The 25,643-nt window shown below is 42.4% G+C and overlaps 2 protein-coding genes across 5 annotated transcripts in view; one reads left to right on the top strand and one right to left on the bottom strand.

Annotated features, from left to right (window-relative positions):
* LOC114851937 (interleukin-18 receptor 1-like) overlaps positions 1–25,643 on the bottom strand; it is a 50,831-nt gene that overhangs the window by 15,320 nt on the left and 9,868 nt on the right. Inside the window, exons 2-8 of one of the 2 annotated variants that reach the window (XM_029143848.3) lie at positions 13,064–13,195; positions 12,052–12,301; positions 9,891–10,074; positions 9,603–9,747; positions 9,466–9,522; positions 9,252–9,378; positions 9,014–9,159 (exon numbers count right to left, since the gene is read on the bottom strand). In XM_029143848.3, the coding sequence (XP_028999681.1) occupies positions 9,014–9,159; positions 9,252–9,378; positions 9,466–9,522; positions 9,603–9,747; positions 9,891–10,074; positions 12,052–12,301; positions 13,064–13,121 (967 nt within the window). In that variant the 5' untranslated portion in view covers positions 13,122–13,195. Of the gene's footprint in view, positions 1–9,013; positions 9,160–9,251; positions 9,379–9,465; positions 9,523–9,602; positions 9,748–9,890; positions 10,075–11,611; positions 12,302–13,063; positions 13,196–25,643 lie in introns of those variants that run through there. The other variant, XM_055507172.1, reaches the window with a different exon arrangement.
* Positions 13,926–25,168, top strand: LOC114851938 (coiled-coil domain-containing protein 81-like). Of its 3 annotated transcripts, none has more exons than XM_029143851.3 (16): positions 13,926–14,126; positions 14,228–14,289; positions 14,359–14,512; positions 15,143–15,327; positions 15,403–15,477; positions 15,570–15,741; positions 16,127–16,241; positions 17,156–17,249; positions 17,379–17,525; positions 18,309–18,407; positions 19,599–19,768; positions 19,859–19,937; positions 20,699–20,815; positions 21,274–21,383; positions 21,497–21,622; positions 22,097–25,168. In XM_029143851.3, the coding sequence occupies exons 1-16, from the start codon at positions 14,051–14,053 to the stop codon at positions 22,233–22,235; spliced, it is 1,920 nt and encodes a 639-aa protein (XP_028999684.1). In that variant the 5' UTR covers positions 13,926–14,050; the 3' UTR covers positions 22,236–25,168. The 3 variants fall into 3 exon arrangements, with proteins under 3 accessions (XP_028999684.1, XP_055363148.1, XP_028999685.1); XM_029143852.3 differs by having other exon boundaries at positions 13,986–14,126; positions 14,275–14,289; XM_055507173.1 differs by lacking the exons at positions 19,599–19,768; positions 19,859–19,937.

The following is a 25,643-nucleotide window of genomic DNA, read 5'->3' on the forward strand; positions in this document are numbered from 1 at the left end:
CAATGCCAGCGATCGTCAGCTAATTAAGAGGATGAATCTGGAACTGTTGCACCAGAGGGGTGAATAGGCTGCCTGTTTCAATACTGCGGATGTACTGTTGAAGCCTTGTGAAGTGGGTCTTGCCTGTTTCCAACACATAAATCTCCCCACAGATTCAGCAGACGATGCAGTAAACTATGTTGGAGCTGTGGAGGTGGAAGTCATCAAATGAGCTGGCACCCCCATGTGGGTTAAAGAGGAGCTGCTTTTGCCTACAAGCCCAGTGCTGATGTCACTTCTCTGTGGGGTTAAGTCATTCAGTGAATCAGTTTCTGTTGCTTAGTAAATTTTAGGAACCTCCTGAAATATCTGTTTTCTGACGCTGCAGAATAAGGTGGAGATGTGATTTAAGCCGCTTCTTGTTAGGAGATTCTGTGAAATTGAATGACTTTTGTTTTGATGAATATTTGTGTTATACCTTTTAAAGGGAGGCTAAAAAGGTGTAAGAAACTGCGGGGTTTGATGAAAGCAGGAATAGCAGAAGCATGTGGTGTTAAGGAGACCTGCCAGTAACCCTTCAACAAATCAAGTTTTGTGACAAATTTGGCCGAACCAACCCGGTCCACAAATTTCTCCAAACGGGGTAGAGGATACGAATCATCACCGCAGTCACCTTTTGGTAATCGGTATAAAAAAGGATTGGCCTTGTCATTGTAAGAACGATGAACGTTGCAGCTTCAGATGCTTTGTGCAAACGCTCCCTGAAGGAGCTAACATGGTCTAGCATGTTTTGGCTGGATGTAATGATGTCGGACAAATATTTTTACCTCAGCAGCCACAGGGGACCGCATACCATGTGTCGAAACCCTAGTTCTGCCGGACTGAAGCCAGTGGACTCTTGCACACTTTCACATGTGAATAGAAACGGTAACCCCTCACCCCATTCCCTTCCAGATCCTAGTTAGTAAGATTTCAGCATAGATTTCAAAGTCTGGTGGAAATGGTTGACGGTGCCTTGTGACTGGTGATGATAAGTGCTGGATATGCTGTTCTTTATCAATAAAGAACCTTAGACCTGAGTTAATGGTGCAGCAATATCGCAGAAGGTAGGGAGGTCGTCCTCTCTGAATAGACTTTGGGAGGCTGAATGTGGAAACTAATTAGCGCTCTTACCACTGTCTTGGTTTTCAGAGCATGTAAGAGCTGGATCTCCTTCCATGCAGCAGTACTTTAGTTTGTAAGATTTACAATTGGGCTGGCTCTCCTTCCATGTCTTTCCAAGAGGTTGTCTAACCATGGCATCGGGAATGCATGGAACTTTGACTGTGCGTTTAGCCTACGGAAGTCGACGCAGACACGGATGGACCCATCCTTCTTCAGGACAGACAGCTTAGTCAATTCCAGCTCCTTTATTGTTTCTACTTCCTTCCTTAGTGGTTTCACCACTGTCAGTGGTTTGTCATAGACTGGAAAGTTTTTATTACAAAAAAAAATACAAAAAAAAAGACCTCTAATAAACTGACTCGAAAGATGCTACACTGAGCAGTCGCCAAATACAGTGCATCTGCATGGACCAAGTGCCACTATATACAGTTGATTAGGCTGCATTCAGAAGCCTTAATCAGCATCTGGACAATCTATATGACCTCCCTTCAAGGAATTTTCAATGTTGACAATAAAATAAAAGGTTTTGTTGCTACTGTTGTATGGGGTGCCTAATGTAAAAGGAGCACCTATAACTAGTTTTCTCACATTTAACTAAATGACACAACATGTTTTCTCACATTTAGTTAAATGTGCAAAAGTCTAAATATAAATGTAAATGTTAAATATAAATGTAAATGTTAAATGTAAATGTTAAATGTAAATGTTAAATGTAAATCTAAATGTTAAATCTAAATGTTAAATCTAAATGTTAAATCTAAATATAAATGTTAAATGTAAATGTTAAATGATCGAACTGAATATTTGAGTAGACTCCACCCCCTATTATCCTAGATCAGTGATGCGGACTCAAACACGTCGAACAGTACGCATAGCTCCGCCCACATCTGACTCTGGATCGGTGCACGAAAATACTGGAGAAAAGCCTGAAGTCGAAGCCATCATGGCCGCCGGCTCCGACTCCCTTCCGTTGGGGGAGATTGAACGGGCTGTAAGGGCAGGTATGCGGGCTGAGGCTCCGCTTCAAACTGCTGTTCTGTCGTAAACACCATTAATGAGGAGTTAAGTAGGTTTAAATAGAATATTTCTGTGGCGCCGGTGGAGAATTAGTTGGCTAACTATACTAGCTAGCCGAAGTTACGTCCAGGCTAAATGTGAGAAAACTAGTTATAGGTGCTTCTTTTACATTCGGCACCCCATACTGTTGTTAGCTTATTTTAATTTCAAATCATTTGATTTGTTCTCAGTGTAACTTAATACTTTTCATTTATTCACACCGTTTTACAATTGTTTCAGTGCAAAAAATTAAAAATACGAACAGCTTTGTATTTTTAATTTTATTTTGATGTTATTGTTTTGTAGTAATTTAATATTGTACTGATATTGTTATTGTAAAGTTTTCTGAGAGTAATGAAATTTTTTGTGTTTTCTTTATCTGAAAAAAAAATCTGAAAGGATCAAAATAGCTGCTGGTACAGGTATATAGAAGAGGTCCACACCTGACAGTTCAATTTAAACGCAACACAAACCAAACAGTGAAAACCTAACCATAAGTAAGTCAGTAGTATCAGTAATGTAAGGTGTGCAGGGATGTGTGTATAAACGTAAAACAAACCAAACAATGACCAGAGGCAACACAAACCCAACTGCAAACCTTATGCCCTGGGGAAAGAGACAAAATGGCTGAATCCACCAGCTGGAGGAGGAGCCAAGGTAGCAAGTGACCTGATGGAAAGACCCAAGACAGCCCACGCTGGAAACACTAGACCAGGCGGTCACAACCTGCCCCTTAAAAACATTGTTTAGTTTTTCCAAACACACCAATACATCATTAAACATGCTGATAGTTGGCCTACCAATCTTCCAGGATCTTAAGTGTTCCCCCCACATAAATACTGTCTGCAAAAAGGTCCAGCAGAGGTTGTACTTCCTGAGACAGTTTAGGAAGTTCAACCTGCCCCAGGAGCTGCTGACCATCTTCTACACTGCCATCATCCAGTCTGTCTCCTGTACCTCTGTGGTAATCATCATCACTGTGTGGTTCGGTTCAGCCACCAAGCAGGACAAACAGACTGCAGCAGGTAGTCCGGTCAGCAGAAAAGATAATCTTGACTGATCATCTGCACCGGGCCAGACTCAAAAAACGGGCAGCAAGCATCACCGCTGACCCACGCACATAACCTGTTTAAGCTACTCCCCTGGCAGGCGTCACAAAGCAATGGCCACCGGAACCACCAGACCCAGAGTCAGCTTCATCCCCAGGCTGTTTCTGAGCTGAACTCTATCAATCACAAGACAGCAACAGACAAAATTTCTTTCACCTGAGTAAAGGCTTTTTGACATTCAAATGACCAAACATACTTGGAGGTTAGTAAGAGGAGCAACAATGGATGAAAAGCCAGGGCAAAAATTACAATTACCTGCCATGCCAAGGAAATGGAGCAACTGTTTCTTTGTAGAAGGGACAGGGTATGCCTCAATAGCCAGCCACCAGTGGATGAACATATCCTTGCCGTACCACTTTTCCAAGATAAGTAACAGTTGCACCCCAAAACTCACACTTGGCCAGGTTAATGGTGGGACATGTCCAAACCAATTGGTCAAACTGTCACAATCTGCCACCTAAGATGGCGGTTTTGGGCGGTGAAAGTTCGTTGGGACCGAGTCAGAGTATAGTGCGGGCCAGGAATCCATGAAACAGTTTATTCTGTATAACAAACTCAAACACAAAACACTCACGTATAACTAAACACAATACACTAGGAGAAAAAGATACCAACTTGGCTAAATAAAGAAAACGAGTAGAACGTGGCAAAGGCACGGCATGGGCAAAACGTGACTCAGACAATGGCATGAACAAAACATGGCTAGCAACATGGCCTACTTAAACGAAGAGCTAGCAAAATAGCCTACTTAAAGAAAAAAATATCACATCATGGCAAGGACATGAGATTAAGACAAAGCATGGCATGAACACGAGACTAACACATGGCGTGGCTACATGTGAAACAAGAAGCTAGAGCATGAATCAATGTAAAACAATGAGCTAGGATAAATGTAAAACAATGACCTAGGCTAAACATGAGCAAGGGGCTATGCTAAACATAAACAAGGCATGAACACAAGGCTAGGCATGGCATGGAAACAACTGAGGCAAAATAGGTTGAACAAACGACAGGTACCACTGCACGTCCTACAAGCTGAGCAATACATGACTAACATAACCAGACAAAGATGACACAAAACTGCAGTGCAGAAACCTTTAGGTAATAGTAAGTCTGTGGCAAACAGCAGTTTGGAGCGAGAGCAGCATAAATTAACAATGACAAAGCACAGAGTGCTGTGCTGCAGGAGTCTTTAAAGGGAGGCAGAGGGAGTTGTGGTCCAGGGTAAAAACAACAACAGGATGGCTGGCAGAGCCCAGGATCCTGACACAAACAAGGCTTTTAATCTGCCAACATAAATAACCACATCATCCAAATAAATGACACATCCTTGCAACCCAAAAGCAACCTAATTCATCAATCGTTTAAATATTGCAGGCGCATTACTGTATAACTTTGCAACCCAGAATGTGTAATAAAAGAACAAATCCCCGAACCATGGAAAGCACACAGGATAAAGTCCTCTTTTACACATTTGAAGGGCCCGGAAGGTCTGGATGAGAGCCGTTAAAGGCGGTGATGAGGGTTGTGTCCAGGATGTCCTTAGCAGGAACCCACGACCACTCTTCAGGGCCGTAACCCTCCCAATCCACCAGATATTGTCGCCTCCATCCACGACATCTGCAGGCGAGGAATGCCTGGACCGTGAACGCCGGACCCCCATCAATAACCCATCGAGGAGGTGGAAGAGTCAGAGGAATCAAAGGGCTGGTGCGAAAAGGCTTAAGGTGGCTGATATGGAAGGTGGGATGAATGCGGAGTGACCAGGGAAGAAAGAGCCTGACAGAAACAGGATTAATGATTTTGGCAACAGAGAATGGCCCTATGTATTTCCGGGGCGAGCTCACATGATATGACCTTTAAATGCAGATCCTGCATTTGAAGCATAACCCGTCGAGCCCGTAGTCAAGTACGCCGGCACCTTCGCAGGAGGGCGTGGGCGGATGGCACTGAGATCTCCCTTTCTAAGGAGGAAAACAGTGGTGGCTGGAAGCCATAGGCACACTGAAAAGGCGTGAGGCTGGTGGATGCGCAGGGCAGGGTTTTATGGGATCGGCCTCCTCTTCGGGGCCGACAAGGGCTGGAACGACCTCCTTTTCGTGGTTGACAGAGACTTGGCTTAGCTGGACAGCAGCAGAGCTTGACTGAACTGCAGTAGAGCCCGGCTGGGCAGAGGCTTGGCTTAGCTAGGCAGAAGAGAGGACTGGGGCTTGACCCAACAAGAACGGTAGCCGGAGTGGACGCTGACAGCTCAAGCAGAGCTAGGGCTGCCCTCAGATGTAGGTACAGCGCTGGTGCTTGAGCTACCGGAGGTTGAGCAGAAGGAGGTTGACCAGAAACATGAGCAGGACCTGGAAATTGCAATGGAGTTTGGGCTGGGCTAGGAAGCTGCACAGGAACACGAGTTGGTGCTGGACAGGGCTGGACGGAAGCTTGTGCTTAGTGACGGCTGCTGCGCTGGGGCTTGACCCAGTTGGGTGACAGGTGCAGCAGAGGTCCGGACAGACAAGGCTCAGAGGTAGCGGTTGTGGCGGGCTCAGACCTGGGGCCTGGAACAGGCTGCGGTGCTGGGCTGGAAAAAGGCTGTTATTCTGTGATTGAAGCTGACTGTGGTTCTGTGGCTGAAGCAGGCTGTGGATCTGTGGCTGGATCGAGCTGTGGTTCTGTGGCTGGATCGGGCTGTGGTTCTGTGACGGGAGCAGGCTGAGATACAGTAAGGCGGTGTTGGTAACTTTCATGGCATCGGAGGGGAGACGGGCGCTGGCATCTGACTTGTGCGTAGAATCAATCTTTCAAGATATCCATCACCAATTTCACAACCCGGAGTCGTGCCTTTGGTCCGGGCGCTTCCACATACTTTTTTGCGAGGTCCGAGAAACACTACCGAAGGTCCTCAGGCAAGCCGGGCCATATGAAAGCCATAGCATAAAAAAAAAAAAAACGTCACCACCTAGAACCACAATAATCACAAAAAAATTCACAAACTGAAGCATGGCTGGGTCCGAGTCTGGCCAGATTGATCCAAGAAACGTTAGGCACACTCAGAGTCAGAGAGGCGATTATCAGGAACTGGTAAAGCATTAATCCAGGCTGAGGTACAGATGGGTACAACACGCTAAGATCAAAACACAGGCTTACTGGAGTATGGTAACGCTGGAGAGTCGACAGAGGTCAAACAATCTGGCAAAGGGGTGATCGCAGACAAGGTGCTTAAATGCTGGGGTTGATTAGTGACTAGAAGCAGGTGGGATGAAAAATATGACTGAGGAGACAGAAACTGACAGGCAGGAAAAGCATTGTAAAGAATACGATTGTAAGTTTTTCTTACGCCCATATATCCTACACTATCCTGAGCGGTTTTGAGCCTTGGCCGGCGGAGGTACCGAAACCATAGGGAAAGCCGAAGCACAACATATAAATCAGAACAGCAGCGCCGAAGAATTGCACAGACCCGCAGGTCGCGAGTTGTATCTGGACCCAGAGCGTAAGATTGGGTTGTAGTGTAGCTGTGCTTCCCAGACGCTGCACTCGCAGGCTCTGCTCTCCATAGCCGCTGGTGCACTAAATTAAAGCTGAAATGGAAATGCACCATGCAACATGCCAATGACCCTAAACATACTACTAAAGCAACCAAGGACTGGCTGGCTGAAAACAAAGAAATGGAGAGTCCTGAAAGGGCCGAGTCAAAGTCCAGATATGAATCCCATTGAGATGTTGTGGAGTGACTTGAAAAGGGCTGTACATGCAAGAAAGCCCTCAAATGTCTGGCAGCTGAAAAAATAATGCATTGAGGAGTGGGGTAAAATTACGTCAGACTGGCGTCAGAGACTGGTAGATAGGTCTCTTTAAAAGGACCTTTGTTTAGTCATATTACTTTAATTTCTCTGTATTGTTAAAATTGAGATAATACAAACATATATTAAAAAATGTGACAAAATCACACATGTCCTAATTGTTTCACATGATTGTAGAAGTAAAAATCAAAAAGCAGAAATATCAGTTTGGTAAACACTAGAAACTACTTCTAATGCAAAAACTGACTGAACGAAATTAGTGACATCTAAAGCTACAGTGTATATGTTGTTGTTATTTATGCATCATAACTTATAATACTTAAAGATCACAAGACACTCACTCAAGACACTGTTTCATTTGTCTCTGTCTGAAGGGACAATGGGTATGTGCTTGCTGTCGGGAGACCATAAAGGATATCCTGCTTCTGAGATCTATTTGCTTCACAGAAACCAAAGGTTGCCACAGTACAAAAGTGATACATGTAGGTCTCTTATCATTGTTTATGCAGAAGACTTGTATTTGTCATGATTTGGGTTTTGTTTCTAGTTGTTTCCTGTCGTCACGCCATGTCCTGTTTTATTTTGTTGACTTCCTGTTATCAGTCCTGTTCTCCCTAGTTCATTCACCTCACCTGTCTGTAATCGGTAATCAAGTCTCCGTGTATTTAACCACCACCTGTGTCCTTAGTTCTCCGCCAGATTGTTGAGTTTCGAGTTTCATTAGTGTCCCGTGTTTCTTGAGAGTTCCGAGTTTCTTGTGTCTCCTGAGTTTCGTGAGTTTCCTAAGCGTCTTGAAGTTTCCCGTTTTTCGTGTTCCTCGTGTTTTGTTCCTGTTTTGCCTTGCACCGTTTCCTGCCTGACCCTGGACTGACTATCTGACCGCGAGTTTGCCTTATCCCTGCCTGTACTTTTGCCGTGACCACTTGTGTATGACCTGGACCGTCTGACCTTGCCTTGGAAATAAACCTCTGTTTGATCATAATCCTGCCTCCGTGCTGTGCATGTGGGTCCGCCGCCTGCCCGAGCCCTGACAGTATTGATGATGACTGTTAATGACGCAGATGACTGTCTGAAGATGATTAAGATCTGTGCACAGCGTCACTCTGTGTCTGCTTTCACAGGCTTACAGTAAATGCACTGACGTGTATGAAGACGGACACAAGTTTTTAAAATTTGAGGACTTGAGTTTACAGTTGAATAATTATACTAAAAGTTAATCTGTGTGAGGTTAGGTTGACCAGTGTAAACAGTCAGACACTGGTATTACACCTACTGTATATAGACAAGTAGTTTTCCTGATTGATTATATGTTGAAGTCTGAAATGTCCAGGGCTGCATAGATTTTATCATGTAACAGAAGGAAAAGATAGTAAGGGATACATTCTGGGTCCTGGTGTCGTGGATACAAATTATTTAGTACACAGTAAAAATTACCAGCACTACTAGAAATATTGACATTTTCCTCTTCATGTCCTTGCTTCATATTTCAGCAGTTATCATAGTCCTGCTTTGGCTTCACTCTCATAACCCATGAAAAAGGCATCAAAGTTCTTCTCATTTGGTAAAACAACAACCACAGCTCTGCCATTGTCCAACAGTTCCCAGGTGCACCATCTCATAACTGGATGCTAAAGAAAGAGGACTCCCACCTGAGATGCTGTTATAGCAGCTAATGGCATCTCTTCGATAAAGGGTTACTACAACTACTACAGCAATCACCACCAAGATTCACACAAGGCTGAGACAGACAGGGAGAGAATGGTGGGGCTATTAAGAAATGTCAAAGGGTAAACCCCAAATAGACCTGAATATGATTTGAACTATGATTTAAATAAACAAACAAACAAACAAACAAACAAACAAACAAACAAACAAACAAATAAATAAATAAATAAATAAATAAATAAATACCTTTATTGATGAGGGTGATGGTAACAAAATGAGACCGTTCTAACACAGAATCCAGTTTGCACCTGTACTGTCCTGACAGATCCTCCTCTGACACTTTTTTAAAGACCAGCGATGCTGTGGCGTGAATTTCTCCATCGTCACTCTCACTAGAATGGAAGAACAGGACAGAGGAATAAGTGCTATTAGTCTTAACCTACAGCTTCACGGGCTCAGAACAAGTGAAGTGTAAAGCGTGTACCTCGTGCGATAGGTGTAGAAAACTGGCAAGCTTTTATTTTGTGCCACAAATGAGGAGTCACGTAACCAGAACACCTCATCAAAGTCTGAATATAGAACAGCTTCACAGTCGATCACCACTTCTGAGCCTAGAAAAAGCAGAGGATAAATATTGCTTAAACGCTATTGCTTAACACTAAATGTCTATGTACCTGTAAATGAACAGAGGAACTCACCTAAATCTACATAAAAATCTTTGGATGGAGAAAGTATGCGTGATTTCCCTGCTTTTCCTGTACAACCAAAAAGTAAATGTTTAAAATTGGAAAACATTTATATAAAGATAAAGGTCTGTAAAAAAGGATTTTCTTACTTTTTTGTTGGACACTGAGTTCTACTGTAAAGGTCATGTTATACACGTGACCGTTGTGCAGGTAGGATCTGGTACAGGTGTAGTCACCTTGGTCTTTCTCTTCAACAGTTGAGAAGTAACCTTTGTTTGGCAGTGGCTTTCCTTTCTGCAAGATGGAAAGATGAGGTGAAATTGTAGAACCGAGGACTAGCTTTAGGCATTTGAATATGTTTTAATGCACAGAGTTGCATTACAGGTATACAGTATATCAAAACCCCTATAAAATGAAACGGTCTCATATTCAACTACCTCACGCCAAACGCTGCCATTAAGGCTGAAAATGTTCAGGGCACGTAGGTCGGCGATGTTTACTTCAGGACACGTCATTGTGCAGGACTCTTGTGTATCACAAACCACAAGGTACTTGTCGTTACTCTCTGCGCTCTTTGTGGCGTCCACTGCGAGCCTGAACCCGAAGTGCCTACTCGAATTACTGTCATATCACAAAAAACAAAACAAAACAAAACATAGGACAACTGTTATTCTGCAGTGGGGTACACGGGTACACGCTTAAGAACAGGATGAGTGTTCATTTCTGTCATTCTTATTTTGGTAATTCTGCATTTAAGAGCCTTCTCTGTGTGTTTGTTGAGCTTTGCTTTGGTCAAATGTTCATCTTGGTTGCATCAGAATTTTACCAATCAGGCCTTTTTTTTACGTGTTTTCATTTTTTTCTGGCCGTTGTGTTATTGAGTGTCACCAGTGTCTTGCACCTTGTTCATGTTGTCAAGTCTCTGTATCCAAATTCATTTAGCTCTACGTTTGGGGGTAGACTGTAAAACAACCCTTTACCTGCACCTGCCAAAAAGAGTTCTTCCTTGGCTTTGAGCTTTTTTCTTCATGGTGGCAGAAGTCAACCTGCCATACCGGCCTCGTCTACTGGTGGCGCTGCTGCTTGATTTGAAACACGTGTTTCAACCACATGTTGAGAGTTAACATCCACTAAATGCAAACATAGCCCCACTACTGGATTTTTTATGTAGTTGTCTGTCAATTCTATTTTTTAGAATTTAGAATTTTTACTATTTAACTTGTCCTGTTAGATCTTAGTGTTGCATTTGATACAATTGATAAAAACATTCTATTACAGAAATAGAACATAGAATCGGAAGTAAAGGAAAAGCATTGGAATGGTTTAAATCCTATTTGTTGAACAGATTCCAGTTTGTTTATGTTAATGATAAATTCTAGGATTAGCTATGGAGTACCACAGGGTTCTGTGCTTGGTCCAATTCTGTTCAGCCTATAAATGTCTCCTCTAGGTGAGATTATTAGAAAGCATTCTATTAATTTTCATTGTTATGCAGATGATACTGTACTCAGCTATATATATGTCTTTGGAACCAAATGAAACAGATCAACTAGTCAAAATTCGTGGTTGTTTAAAAGACATCAAATCCTGGATGTCCCAAAACTTCCTCCAACAAAATTCAGATAAAACTGAAATTCTAAAAAAATCTGATAGACACTATTGAGTCAGATAGCCACCCTGGATGGCATAACATTAGCTTCAGATTCTACTGTGAGGAACCTTGGTGTCATCTTTGACCAGGATCTCTCTTTTACATCATACATTAAACAAATCTCCAGAACTGCCTACTTCCATCTTAGAAATATAGCTAAAATCAGAAGCATCCTCTCTCAGAGTGATGCAGAGAAACTGATCCTTGCATTTGTTACCTCTAGGCTGGACTACTGTAACTGCTTACTCATAGGATGTCCTAACAGCTCCTTAAAAAGCCTACAGCTTATTCAAAATGCTGCAGCCAGAGTTCTGACAGGACTTAGAAAGAGAGATCACATTTCATACATTTCATATATACTGAGCTCCTCTGTTTCCATCTACCTCTTCTGTCCAATAACCTCCCATCATTGTTCTATGTTCAAACCCTCTACGTTCTAACCTTGTCTCTTTCTCTCCAGTAGTTGTGCTTCTCCCCCGCTCTCTCTCTACCCCACTGTGTCCTCACCTACAGGTATCATTCGACTCAGAGCTATGTGTCTGTGATGGGCAGCTGCGGATCCAACCATCCTGCCTGTGTCCAGTCCCTGGTCAAACCATTCAGCCTGTGCTCTGCTGTTGCTTGTTGTTGTTGCTGTGCTTCTCTCTCTCTTTTTCTCTCTCTCTCTTTCTCTCTTTCTCTCTCTCTTGAGGCAGATGACCGCCCACATCCAGCCTGGTTCTGCTTGAGGTTTCCTCATTAGAGAGGGAGTTTTTCCTCTCCACTGTTGCTGTCAAATTAAATGCTTGCTGTATGCGGGATCTGTTGGGTTTAGTTGTGAGGTCTTAAACCTTACTTTGTAAAGTGCCTTGAGATAACTTTGTTGTGATTTGGCAGGATATAAATAAAAAAAAACAACTACAGACTCTAGCTTGTTAGACAGATGACAAACTTGCACAAGTTCTTACTTCAGAGAGCATGAATAATTCCCCTGATGACTGACAGATGCAATGAGTATCACAAGACTTCTCCCATGAATCAGCATCTGTCTCTGTGCTGCTGATGATGCGGTGTCAATGACATGGATGTCATGTGTCCTCTGACTGGTCCAGACCAGTGTAGTGTCATCACTGGGTTTATGCCCCACACAAGGGCACTGCAGCACCACCATCTCTCCTGCATGTACATGTATCTCCCTGGGTCTCAAGGGACACACACCTGCAAATAGGTTCCACACCTTTAAGTTACTGTAATTTTATTCTGAACAAATGTCAAGGTAATAATGATAGCAGCAATAAATGTTTGGCTTAGATTGTGCCATGATAACAATTAGATGATCAATTATCTCTTTACATTTGAGCAATACAATTGTAATAATATTTTCTACACATGAAAATCCCTCCATTTACAACCGGATTCTCTGACTTCACTGGCAGGATGCTGTTACAGCTCACTGGAAAAGAAGGAGCCTGAGCTTGTTGAGTGGTACCTCCACTCACAGCCTGGTCTCCAGAGATCAACTCCTGGATGAGGATCTGGACTCAGTTATTCCTGTTGGAGCCCAAACATGTTGAACTACTGCAGGGCGGCTCTTTGTCAATTGTCTAGATTTTTATCTCTGTTAAATTTAGGGTCCGAAGAGAATTATTTTTGGCAACACAGTTATGAGGATTAGGGTCACATACATACTGTACTGTATGTATTAACATCACAGTGACTGAGTGGTACTCAAACAACACGGAGGGTTATTGTCTCTCTGCTGTTGAGTTACTTCCGACTTTTAACAAATTTTCTCACATTTGTTTTTCTGACTTTAAACTGACAAATTTTAGTTTGAAGATAGAATCCTCTTAGGAAAACTGTAATTTAACAAAGTCTGAAATACATGTCCATCCTTTATGATGCAGTGAAATTAAAGATGCTGCCATTTACCACTGGCATACAGTATGAAAGTACAGTACAGTACAATCCGTCTCTTACCTGTGAGAAATGTCAGAGCTGGAAGCAGAAGAGCTGAAAATATTTTTACCATCGCCATCAAAAGCTCACAAAATCCAACGCCTGTTATTTGACCAGATGCTGCAGTTGTAAGAAACCTCCTTAATGATTCAGCTATAGGGAAAACGAAACAGAGATACGATGGGAAATTACACAACATGACTCTTCCTCCCAAATTCACACTGGCTATTGGAAAGCATGTAGTTACCAGCTACGTGGAACGCTGAGACAGCTTTTAAACTAACACACTCATACACGTGTTGTCCTTAATAATGACAAACCACACATTCCATTACATTATTATATACTGTAAACACATTTTCTACATAGGACTGATGCTTATAATTTCTGATGGTGTACTGTATATAGAAGATGATGTGTCATACAGTTTCACAGCCAGAGGCAGGTGACAATAACAGGCAGTAATAGTATTTGAAGAAGTCTATACAAATATAGATTCTGTCAAAGCTGATGTCAGTTCATTTCTGACGTCAGAATGAGTTCAGCAATAAAAAAGGGTAGCATTAATCAGTTCCTAGGTCAGAATAAAGACATGCAGTCTTTGAAGGTAAAGTGAAACTGTCCTCAGGGATTTTCCACCAACTTGGTTGTTTAACCAAAACTTGAACAGTATCATGCGTGAAGTAATAGTAATTAACAATTATCCATGAGCGCCAAATATCCTCTTGTGTTGCACCAAATTCACGGTGCTCACTGCTCTCTATTGATGACTCATCCATAGAAACCTGAACGCGTCAGTTTCCTTTGTTGTAGTTTCCTGACCTCCGAAGTGACGGAGACATCGGACGCGCCCCTGCGCCCTGGGAGCGCGGCGCGGCGCGGCTCGACGCGTCGCTAGGGGCAACCGCGGCTCCGCACTGCTCCTCCTCATCCGTGCCCGTTCGTTTGGAGCACGGGAAGGGACAGATTTCGAGAAAAACCGTCAAGCTTTGGCTGGTTTGAACAAGGATGACCGACGTACTGCGGCTGGTTTCACAAGTGGGCAGGCGGACTCTACCCACATTGTCCCAGCTCTCTGAAAACGGTCAGACAAGCTTTTTATTAAATGCACTTCTTTTATCTGATGGTAGTCGTTTTACACTGCAGATAAGTGGCAATGTTGCCAAATAATCAAAACTTTTTCAGATATTGAGTGTATTTGGGCTGATCTGTCTGCGTTTATTGAACGCCAGATGACCTCACAGAAGGTTAGTATCAGTCTGTCTGTCTGGTTGTTTGTCTGTTTATCTGTCTGACTGACCAGTCCACCATCACAGGGGGTCCACCTTGCAGGCCTGGGGACCTTCACCTTCTCTCAACAACAGCTCAACATAGGAAACAAGTTGACCTTGATTCAGCGTCCCATCTTCCTCCTGGCTGGAAAGCTGTCCCAGTCTCTGGGCTTAAAACAGACCAGGCCACTTGCTACAGGTCAGCACTTTAGGTGCTTATATTTATACTGCAACGTTTTAAAAGGTTATTGTCTTCAGAGGAATTTCGTCAGTAAATATTTGCTCACAATCTTATGTGATGCTTCATATATTTCAGTACCTTTTCTCTTCCCCTCATCACGACCAGCAGGTCAGTTGTAAAACTGAGCACATTAACTAAGCTCCTACTTTGTTGTACTGTAGCCTTAAAGCTGCCAGGGAACAAACAGACTCCAAGTCACTGGGGCCAATAAAGAGATCCGAAACAGAAGCTCACGCACACAACGCAAGTTGTTAATGCCGACCTAAATATGGAAAACTGGTTTTGCTTAAATCTACTGTATCTATACATTTCATCATTATTTTGTTATGATTGGCAGAGATCTAACTATCAATATTTCCATAAACCAGAATGACTAAGGAAATGGAGGCATTTTACCAGTAACTGCTGTGTAACTCTGCTGAAAATCACTGGCCCCTCCAGCTGTGAGACCACATTCATAACCACTGAACAGCGTTAACACGTCAGTCAGGTTTTAAAAGGAAGGAGGAGCATATGCTGGGGACGTGTTGCGCTGATGTAACTGCATTTAATACACTGAGTTCTCGTTTTTGTGTGTGTTTCGTACAGCAACACATTTACCAGTGGTGCAGCTAAACTTTGCAGCTGTGTCACAAGTGAGTCCATTTAGTCGGGAAGTGGTGGAAGGCTGCGTCAGAGAAACTCTTCAGCTCCTCTTCAGAGCTTTGGCTTCTGAGCAAAACATCTTCATCACTTTTCATGGAATTGGAGTTCTGACCTTTAACAACAAGAAGGTGGCTCAGCTCCTTACACCTCTTATGACTATGCCTTTACATTATAATGTATCGAACTTTAAATTTTACTCAAAGGTCCGGATGAAGTTTAACAAAGATTTCATAAACACCATGGATGGAACTGGTAGGATGCTGTTAGCCTTCAACAATGTAAGTATAAAATGTAAGCGCATTTGCATGTTCAATGATATAAAGAACAAGTGGTCCACGTTTTCTGATTGTTGGTACATTGGCCTCTGCAGAGACCTGGAAGCAGTGTGTCTTTACTCTCTGGAGGCCTGTACAGGCTCCGGAGACCACAGACGGCCAACCCCGCTGTTCTGCCAACTATCTGCTCGGCTCAGCCGGACAGCAGAGCTGGTGACAAAGATGGATTCTGCCTTTCACCGGCTCCAGACCACAGGAATGCAGGAGGTGAAAGAGCTGTTTGCGCAAGGCTCGAAATCAGGGTCAGAGTTTGGTGGCACTTTAAAAATGTACATATCTGAAACTGTTGCTTCTTCTAAACTACTGTGAGTCAGCACGTTGTTACGAACTGCACAAGTAGAATGGGAGCCCACTTTAGCTTTAGCTTTATGCATTAGAGGAAATTGAGTTGCTGATAATAAAAGTAGGTTGGTAAGATTTAAACGGGTAAAGCTTTTTACCAGTTTGGCTTCAAACACAGAATTAATACAGTGGAAGATAATGTGAAATAAAGCCAGAGAGAATTGTTGATCCTGGCACAGTAATTGACATGTTGAGCGAGAAGAGCGAGAACAGTGCAGTGATCACATGTGCAGTGTTGTTGTTCCTACAGAAGTTCCCCAACAGAGAGAATCTAAAACCTGGGGACTGCTGCAGCCAGACAAGGTGAAAGCTGTCAGCCTGTCTGAAGAACTGAACCCAAGCCCCCCCGCGGAGGCAGCAGACAAGTACAAACCACACACACACACACACACACACACACACACACACACACACACACACACACACACACACACACACACACACACACACACACAAGGTTCAGCTTGCAGTGTGCCTGAGAGCTCGCTGGGGGTCTTGTATTGTCTCTGCCCCCAAGCAGTGTCCAGCTCCATCAATGATGCACAGCTACCTGTGGGGCAGATTCCTGTGTCTGTCTCTAATCTGAGTGAACTGTCACAGTGTAGATTTCCTCATAATGTTTAAAAAGAGAACAGGACAGAGTGAGATCAGAAGAGGGAGGAAAAGCTCCAAAGTGAGTCAAGTTGGTCTGATCCTTAAATTCACAGTAACAGTAACTGTGTATATGTTTCGGACTGTAGGTGGGTGGTACTATTAATATTGATTTCAAATTATTATTATTATTATTATTATTATTATTATTATTATTATTATTATTATTATTATTATTATTATTATTATTATTATTATTATTATTATTATTATTATTGTCGTTTATCATCTATTATTCCTATTTTTTTAAAAACCTTGAGCAACTTCATTTTGTGGTTAATTTTACCTAATTTTGCAAAACCTGAATAAATGAACTTCTCTTTTTAAATTTCCTTCTCATGGTTCCTCACAGTATTATAGTATTAAACTATAAAAGCATGTTAACACTAAATCTGTCTTCAGGATATTTTTAGGTTAATCAATACAACCCTGTATACAGTAATCAGCTCTAGCATAAATGACCATTACAATTATTGTTCAATGTGCATTAATGAAATGTAACAATTAAAGATTCATTCAGATGTCAAATCAATATAAAAATATCATAGCATATAACAATATCAAACCAAACATTTACAGGCCAGGAGGTCATTCGCATTGTGTTGTGTGAATCTGTTGCCACTCCCAGAAATACCACCTCTACATCACCACCAGAGGTCAGTCCCAAACAGGAGCCCCCTCACGCGCCCGTCTGCTGCTTTGGCCACGCTCGTGCTGGACAGGTAGAGTGCTCACCAAGCACCATACAGTGAACTGTGTCTGAAATCACATATATATGAAATAAAGTGAAGTAGTGAAGTGCAATATGTTCTATATAATTTTGACTGATGGTTGGTGGTTCTGTTTAACAGGAGCTGTGCTACTTGTGCATGCAGCGAGCCCAGAGAAATGTACCAGTGAACCTGAGAGAGCAGCAGCAGGCAGAAGAAAAGGCTCAGGAGAAACTTTTACTGTTGAAGGAACAGCAAAGAGACAAACGGTACATGGAGGAAGAACAGGTGTGTACCTGTACACGTCTACAGGCAGCATGAGCTTCACCCATTGGGTGTGACATCACTGACTACATTTGCTGTTGAGCCAAGGCTCAGCGATGAGAGAAAAGAAGAGTAAATAAAGTAAAAAAAGAGCAAATGCCACATGGCACCAAAAAGCCATGAGAAAGAATGGAACAACCAGAACAATGGCTATGAATAGTACCATACGACTCACAAAATGCCCACAGTGTCAGCTCAATTAAAGTTTGTTACCGTTGGCAGTATATTGAGTTTCAGTAATGTTTGTAGCTTCAAAGTCTGCTGACACACCCTAAGGATTACTATTGCAACAACACATCATCAGTAGGGTAAAACTAACCTGTCGCACGACGGTCTAAACCCAGCTCACGTTCCCTATAGTGGGCTTCAGGTAAGGAAAGGTACACTGAAACACAGTGTAGAAACAAAGTAAATACAGTAGGTTAAAGTCAATTCCTTATTTGATGAATACAAAGTGGTCGAAACCATACAGATAAAAATAAAGCTCCTGACCATTTTGCAGCAACGGTAAAATGTTTGAACACATAGTGTTAGTAGTAAATTATTTCAAAAGGACTTAAGCTTTACTGTTAAATATTAATTCATGGATCAATAAAACAACTTTAACAGATATAAAAGGTCCCCAAGAATTAAATAAGGAAAAAGAAACTATTCTGTGTAATGAGATAAACTGTGTCCTCAGTGTGTTTTATCATAAATCTATATTAATAGAATAATGTTTGCTTTATGCACATGTCAATCTGGCAGGCAAAGATGAGTGAACAACACGAGCGTGCGAAGCTGGTCGCAACGTTCAACCTGAAAATGTCAGAGCAGAAGGTCAAGTCTTCCTGTGCACAGCACCCTGTGAGTAGAACCTGGAGACAGCTGTGCTGCTTTGAACTTCTGAATTAATATATTACTGAAAGGTTTATTCTGTGAAATTGTGTCTGTGTGTAGGCCATTAGGCAGATGTAAAAGGAACAGCTGTATGCTTAATAAATCAAATTAGCTAATGGATAAAGCTGTAGATGGTTGCAATTACATGAACATTTACAGTATAGTTAAAATACAGGAAGAATGTTATCTAAAATTAATTGTACCTGAGAAAAATATACACATTAGAACTAAGGATGAACTGCAAGCAAACTACAAATAGATTTGCAAAGTCTTGGATATGAAAGATGTGAGCATTTTTTCAGTTGTTGTTTATTTAGCCACATTATATGAAATCTCATATGAAACTATCTGAGGGCTCTTCTTCAGTGTACACTGTATTGTACAAACTCTACTTCAGTGTACAAACAAACAGACTTACATGGCTGGTCACCAGTCGGCCAATGTGTGCTTAAAAGCAGCTTTACACACTTCTTTACCTCGAGGTCTATCTATAATATGTGATCTTACTTTATGTGAAAAAGCAACATTTTTACCATGAGGAGGTTTAAACGAGCCCAACTACCCACAACACACCAACACAATAGGCAGCACTCTGTCAGTGCAGACCTCTGTGTCTACACGCTAGAGTGTGGACTGTTTAATAAAGGGTGCTGCCAGGAAACACACACACACCTGACATCACCAGTTGTCCCTCCACCTTCTGAAGAACAGGGAACTGAACAATCCGTTGGCTGGAATCCAGCCATGACCACGCAAAGCACAAAGAACAACAAGAACAAGAAGAAACCAGATCTTTTCAAAAAGTTGATGTGTACAGCTTATCTAATGTCATTATCAACAACCATGTAGTTTAGTGCTTCTGAAGTGTGAACAGAGCAATGGAGGCTTGTTGGCCAATGGCCCTGAAGGCAACATGATACAAAACCCTCACAACAATATTCCTTGAAACTCATCTAATAGACGCAGAATTTTAGACACATTGGAGCTTAGCTGTAAATAGACATGATTACTGAATAAAATTCCCCCTAAAATTTTAACCACAAACTGTATTTTTGATACCGTTGGTTGGAGATTATTTTGAAAGCATACAAACCAACATGCATATTTTCATTATGAGGCTGGTTTAATAGATTTCACTTCCTTCTCCTGGCTGCGTAGACGTCATTCATCTTCCCAACTCGGCCCCTCACTCCCGCCAGGAGGATCCAGCAGCAACGTTACATGAACGATCTTCAGAGCCAGATAGAGAGACGGCAGCAACGCGAGGCTCAGGAGAAGCAGAACAGGCTCCTAATGGGGCGACTGGATCAGGTCGAGCTGCTCCAGGAGTGAGTCTTTCACAGCACGACTGCATTTGGCACTTTTGATATTCAGCTGTTGTGACGGTTGTGCCACTCGGTGTATTGTGCGCGTCACAGGATAGCGCTGCAGAAGGCCCAGCAGCTCCAGCAGAAATACGAGAGAACCAAGAGTTACAAGAAAGCACTGGATACTCAGGCAAGAAGTACTTTCAGGATCACGATTTGGTTGAAGATTTATAAAATTTATAAAAATACAAACAAAACAACACATGCTCACTCAGGACTAGAATATAATAAGTTCTAATATGCTGAATCAAAAGAGAACACTTATCAAATATACAAAAATACAAAACGTGCCAAAGCATAAATTGCCTTGATTCGGTTTTATTCTTATATGGAAAGAAGAATGAAACAGCTCAGCAGTTTGGAAAGTTGGACCAGAAATGACTTTGTTTTACTGTCAAAGCTTTTAAAAACAGGTGAACTGAGAACTTTCCGTTTTCCTCTCTGGTGCCACAGACCCAACATCAGCACAGGAAGCTTGTCAAAAGGACAGCAGCAGTCATCCTGCAGTCAGGGACATGGGCGCACACATGACTCCCAAGCTTAAAACAGCCAAGCAGACCACTTTCACAAGCTGCTCTGTGCACGGTCACTGACATGCATGCACTACATCTGCAGGCGCTCAGTGACTGAATTACTGTAGTAGCTAATTACTGGACATGTAAATTGCCTGGTGCCAGGAGTTGAATAAAATTTACAATGACTCTCATATGAGTCATTGTCAGGGCAGTCATGAGGGAAAAGGATTTACAAAGAGAGTCTGTGCCTCAGATTGCTCAGATTTACAGTACAGTCTTAGTTGGCCATAAAGTCCATCTAACAAATGGCCCAGACAAGGTATTATGACACTGTCAGCACCATGGTACAATTAAAGGGATCTGTTCTGTCCTTCAGGTGGGAGATAAGAAGTACACAATCCCAACGGAGGGCGAGTGTGACAGCGCTGGCTTCAACCCATATGAAACAGTGGAGGTGGAGAGCAATGTGGAAAGCCGAGAGAGGGCGCAGAAGGTCAGAAGGGTCCCTTCAGTCATGGCCTCATGCAAATGTCACAAACATATGGCCTCAGTTACTTTATTATGTTAAAAGTCTGAAAGGTCTACAGCGTCTGAAAATAATTAATACGCTGAATGAATAACTGCACGGTGGTCCAGTGGGTAGCACTGTCGCCTCACAGCTGGGTTCGATTCCCAGGTTTGGGTTGGTTCACTCCGGGTTCTCCAGCTTCCTCCCATGGTCCGAAAAAACATGCATTAGGTTAACTGGTCACCGCGACCCCACGTACGGGTTAAGTGGTAGAAGATGGATGGATGAATGAATAAAGTTAATTCAAAATGATATGATAACATGGCTATACAGCGAGCATGGTTGACATACAGTAGTATAAATGACATGCTTTTATATTCTCTTAACTGTCACAGCATTAATTGTTTGTCATTGGACGTTGACGTGGTGTTTCTTCATGGCAGCTCTTTAACATAAACATCAGTGCTGCCAACCAGAGGAAGACTGAGGAACTGCACAACCGCCAGACTCAGCTGGGGAGAGAGAGAGAAATGCTCAAACACACTAAAATGGAGTGAGTGCAGGGATTGAAATGACAGAGTTGGAAAACAATGAGAGCATGCAGCCGATGCAGCAACCTCACCATCAGCAAACTGTTTCACTGAAGCTTGTTGGCTTTCACCTCAGGCTCATACTGGACCACATCAATCAATTTGAGAAAAAGCAAAAGGTCATTAAGTCATTAGAGGACGAGTGGAGTCGCAGTGTGAGGCTCAAACGCCAGCGAGAGGAAGAGGAGCAGCGCTTCTTGAGGTGCGTGGATGAAGAATCTCCTTCCGCCCCCATAATCTGTTTTCACATGCATTAAGCAGCTTAAACGAAGTAAAACAATGCTCTCAGAAGACCTGGGTGCAGCAAAACAGACAGTCCACCTGGACTTTTATATTCACTCAGTACCTGCTCCTGCTGGGGTAAAAATCCTGCTCTTCAGTTGTTAAATGTTTCATTATGTTCACAGAAACAAGCAAAACACAGAGATTCTAAACACAAACATATGTCTATTTTTATCCCTCCCATAACTAACCAGTCACATAAAGATACGCACATACTGTACACACATGTTACAGATGTTATCACAGCCTTAAGCACTCACAATATCAGCTACATGTACATATCAGACTGGTACGTTTAAATACAAAGTAAAAATGCAACAACTTATTATGACCGACAGTATTCAGCTTTCTAACGTTTCTGTCAACACTGTTTACTGTGTTTCTCTGTGGTCAGGTCTGCCGGGCAGCTTCTAGTAGATAAGCTCACTCAGTACCGGCGCTGTACCCAGTGTCAGCGCAGGACCAACAACTGTGGAGAGACCAACATATGGAAAGACTCTCATTACCTCTCTGGCTCCCAGTTCATGATCTGACCAGCGGTAACCAGCTCATAGTGTGACGTGCATTGGAGATGAAGTCCTTGGGAATGCGTGAACCAAGCTTATGTACTTTGATTTGATGTTATAGTGTGAAATACTACAACTCCTACTAAGGATCATTTGACCCTTCTACCTAGAACTCTGCTAGACAGTGGGCATACTGTATGAGCCCCTTGCTGCAGCCGACATCCTGTGAACGGCTGCTTTTGTCATGTAAACACGGCCATTACTTGCATAGGTGCTATGGTCACACAGGTGCTATGGTCACGCAGGTACTGTACTTTGGTTACGCAGATATTATGGTTACGCAGGTACTATGGTTACGCAGGTACTATGGTCACGCAGGTACTGTGGTCACGCAGGTACTGTGGTCACGCAGGAACTGTGGTCACGCAGGTATCATGGTTACGAAGGTACTATGGTCACGCAGGTACTATGGTCACGCAGGTACAGTACTATGGTTACACAGGTACTATGGTTACGCAGGTACTGTGGTCACGCAGGTACTATGGTCACGCAGGTACAGTACTATGGTTACACAGGTACTATGGTTACGCAGGTACAGTGGTCACGCAGGTACTATGGTCACGCAGGTACAGTACTATGGTTACACAGGTACTATGGTTACGCAGGTACAGTGGTCACGCAGGTACTATAGTCACGCAGGTACTATGGTCGGCTTTCTTCCCAAGCCAATGCTGTAGCAAGTGAGCGACCAAGCCACCAGACTTTATGTCCAAAAAACAGTGTATGTGCTACAGTTCGTAATACATAAAGGTGAGTTTGATTTTAGCAGTCACTCACAATCGAATAAAGGACCAAGTAAGAAAAGCCTTTAACAGTCCCACAGCAGGGAAATTACTTCACACAACAGCAAGTACAGGGCAGAGGAATACAGCCACATAATCAAAAACAGTTAAAAAGACACTTCATGACACTTTGTGTTGGCACAGTACAACACAGTATGGTACAGGTAGAGTGAGTAGGAGGTCATTGGAAGGGTTATTGCACAGTATTAAATATAAATGTAGAAATATTCTGTGGAACAGAAAAATTGTTCCACATTGTGTAAATATAGAATAGATATCTAATAATGCACAGAGTTTGCACAAATATTGTACAGAGGAGATTACTATGTAATCACTGATGCAGTGGGTGAGTGAATGTAGTGGGAGGTATTTAACAGTTCTGATTATAGAGTCGAACAGCGGCAGGTAGGAAAGATCTGTGATACCTTTCCTTCACACAGTGAGGGTGGATCAGTCTGTTACTGAAGCTGCTCTCCAGAGCAGACAGTGAGTCCTCCAGTGGGTCAGAGTCCTGGTCCGGGATGGATGTAAGTTTAGCCAGGACCCTTCTCTCACCCCCCCCTGCACCGTGTCCAGACTGCAGCCCAGGACAGAGCTGGACTTGTTGATGACCCTTTCCAGTCTCTTCCTGTCCCTCACTGTGATGCTGCTGCTCTGTACAGCATGGCTGATGCCACCACAGTAGAAGCTGCAGAGTAAAAGGCCTACAGTATGTGTATGGGTATGTGTACTGTAGGTGTCACGGGTAAAAAGAATTGTATGTCTTACGAAATACAGTAACTGCACGTGTCACGGGTCAATAGCGACTAAAATACATTACAAATACAAATGTACAGTGAGAGACGGGACATAGACTTACAGGTACAAAGAATTGTCTTATTGATGAAAACCGAAAGAACAAAATTATTGCGCTTTGAAACCTATGTTTCACTTTGCCATCTTAGAGAGAGATCAACACACAGGTGCTTTTTCCCAACAGATTTATTGATAAAAACAGAACCAAAAAAACTTTTTTACACATAATAAAAGACATGTGACACAACCAAAAACACTCCCTAACACAAAAGGCCAAAAAAACTAAATCAGCAAATAAAGTGAATGAGAACATTTCAGCAATCACTCATAATTCTGGCACTACCATGGTATCTCCCTTCTGCATTCGTCACATACTAACAAGCTGGTCCTAATGGAGGCTTGAACCTCAAACCTTCTGCTTCCCAAATCAATGCTCTAACGACTGAACCACCAAGACACAGATCTTTACCACAGATACCGCTTCCCTCATAAACAGGGCACCTGTGAGTTCTGACTTTATGTAGTAAAAGACTTTGAGTTCTGACTTTATGTAGTAAAAAACTTTGAGTTCTGACTTGTATTTTGTTGAGTTGTATTTATCTTTAACACATACTATAACTTTTACAAATAAAACCCAAACTCACAAGAGAGAATGAGGGACAGTAAAAGTGTTTAATTTCATTTTTACAAGAAATCAAGAAAAGTCTGAAGAAACTGTCACATGCCTTTTATTCTTTGCATATGTGTAAAATGTTTTTGGTACTACTTTTATGAATAAATCTGAAAAAAAAAAAAACGTGTGGGGACCACTCCATAAGATGGCATAGTGAGGCACAGTTCTGCGCGCCTCCCCCCCCCCTGTGGTGATGCAGGGACGACCCAGTTTGTGTAACAAAAACAGCCGTTCACAGATGATTTCGGATGACAGAGTTCTAGGTAGAATCAGAAAGTCCAGGGGTGCTAGTGTCAATATTTACATGTGATTATTTACTTGTTTTTGACCTGGTATTGTGAAAAATAAATAAACCAACATGCAAATCTTTACTTTTTCTTATAGGTATACACTGTATCTTCTATAGCTTATAGGTAGTTTGATAAAGTATTTTGTTTCTATCCTGAAACTTTGAAGATGAAAGTAGTTTGATAAGGATAGTTTTATGCAGTGAGGAGATACTACTGATGAGCCGTGACGAATCAAAACAACTTTCTTCTGGCAGAAGCCGCAGTTTTCTGTGAAGTCAGACCTCCCATAATGAGCATATATTTGTGTTTGTGCTGAAGCAGACCATTAAATAAGTGACACATTGTGTGTGTGTGCACAAATAGGATGTGTGTAAACCGGATTATGTGTATAATGGGTGTTGCAGGATTAAGGAAGAGCCATCTTGAAACACACACATATAAACAAATCAGCTGTAAACAGATATAAATTAGTAAAAAATGCACTTCATTCACATTCCATAAAAAGACAAAAGAGACGGATAAGTGAAGAATAGCTAAGATCTGTCTGATTACAGACTAAACAGATCATTACAAGTTTTAAACACGTTTATATGCAAACAAGCTGACAGCAAAGCCCAGACATCTCCCTCTAGAGCCACTGTGAGGTTTAAATGTATGAAGGCAATGTCTAGAGAAAAGAACAGACTAACTTATGGTGAGAGGAAGTGATGGTCTGTCAATGTACTGTACGTGGTCCTGTGATAGGCTGGGGACCTGTCCAGGGTGAAAGCCCGCCTTTTGCCTGATTGACACTGGGATAGACTCCAGCATGTCCACAAAAATATAAACTACAATA

Source organism: Betta splendens, chromosome 3, assembly GCF_900634795.4.
Source record: "Betta splendens chromosome 3, fBetSpl5.4, whole genome shotgun sequence".
In the NCBI taxonomy this organism is placed as follows: Eukaryota; Metazoa; Chordata; class Actinopteri; order Anabantiformes; family Osphronemidae; genus Betta; species Betta splendens.

Excerpts from the sequence above, each read along its gene's own strand:
- LOC114851938 (XM_029143851.3), top strand. The coding sequence starts at position 14,051 with ATGACCGACGTACTGCGGCTGGTTTCACAAGTGGGCAGGCGGACTCTA. Across the intron at positions 15,478-15,569 it reads TGCTGTTAGCCTTCAACAAT|AGACCTGGAAGCAGTGTGTC; the intron begins GTAAGTATAAAA and ends TGGCCTCTGCAG. Across the intron at positions 21,623-22,096 it reads GAGGAGCAGCGCTTCTTGAG|GTCTGCCGGGCAGCTTCTAG; the intron begins GTGCGTGGATGA and ends CTCTGTGGTCAG.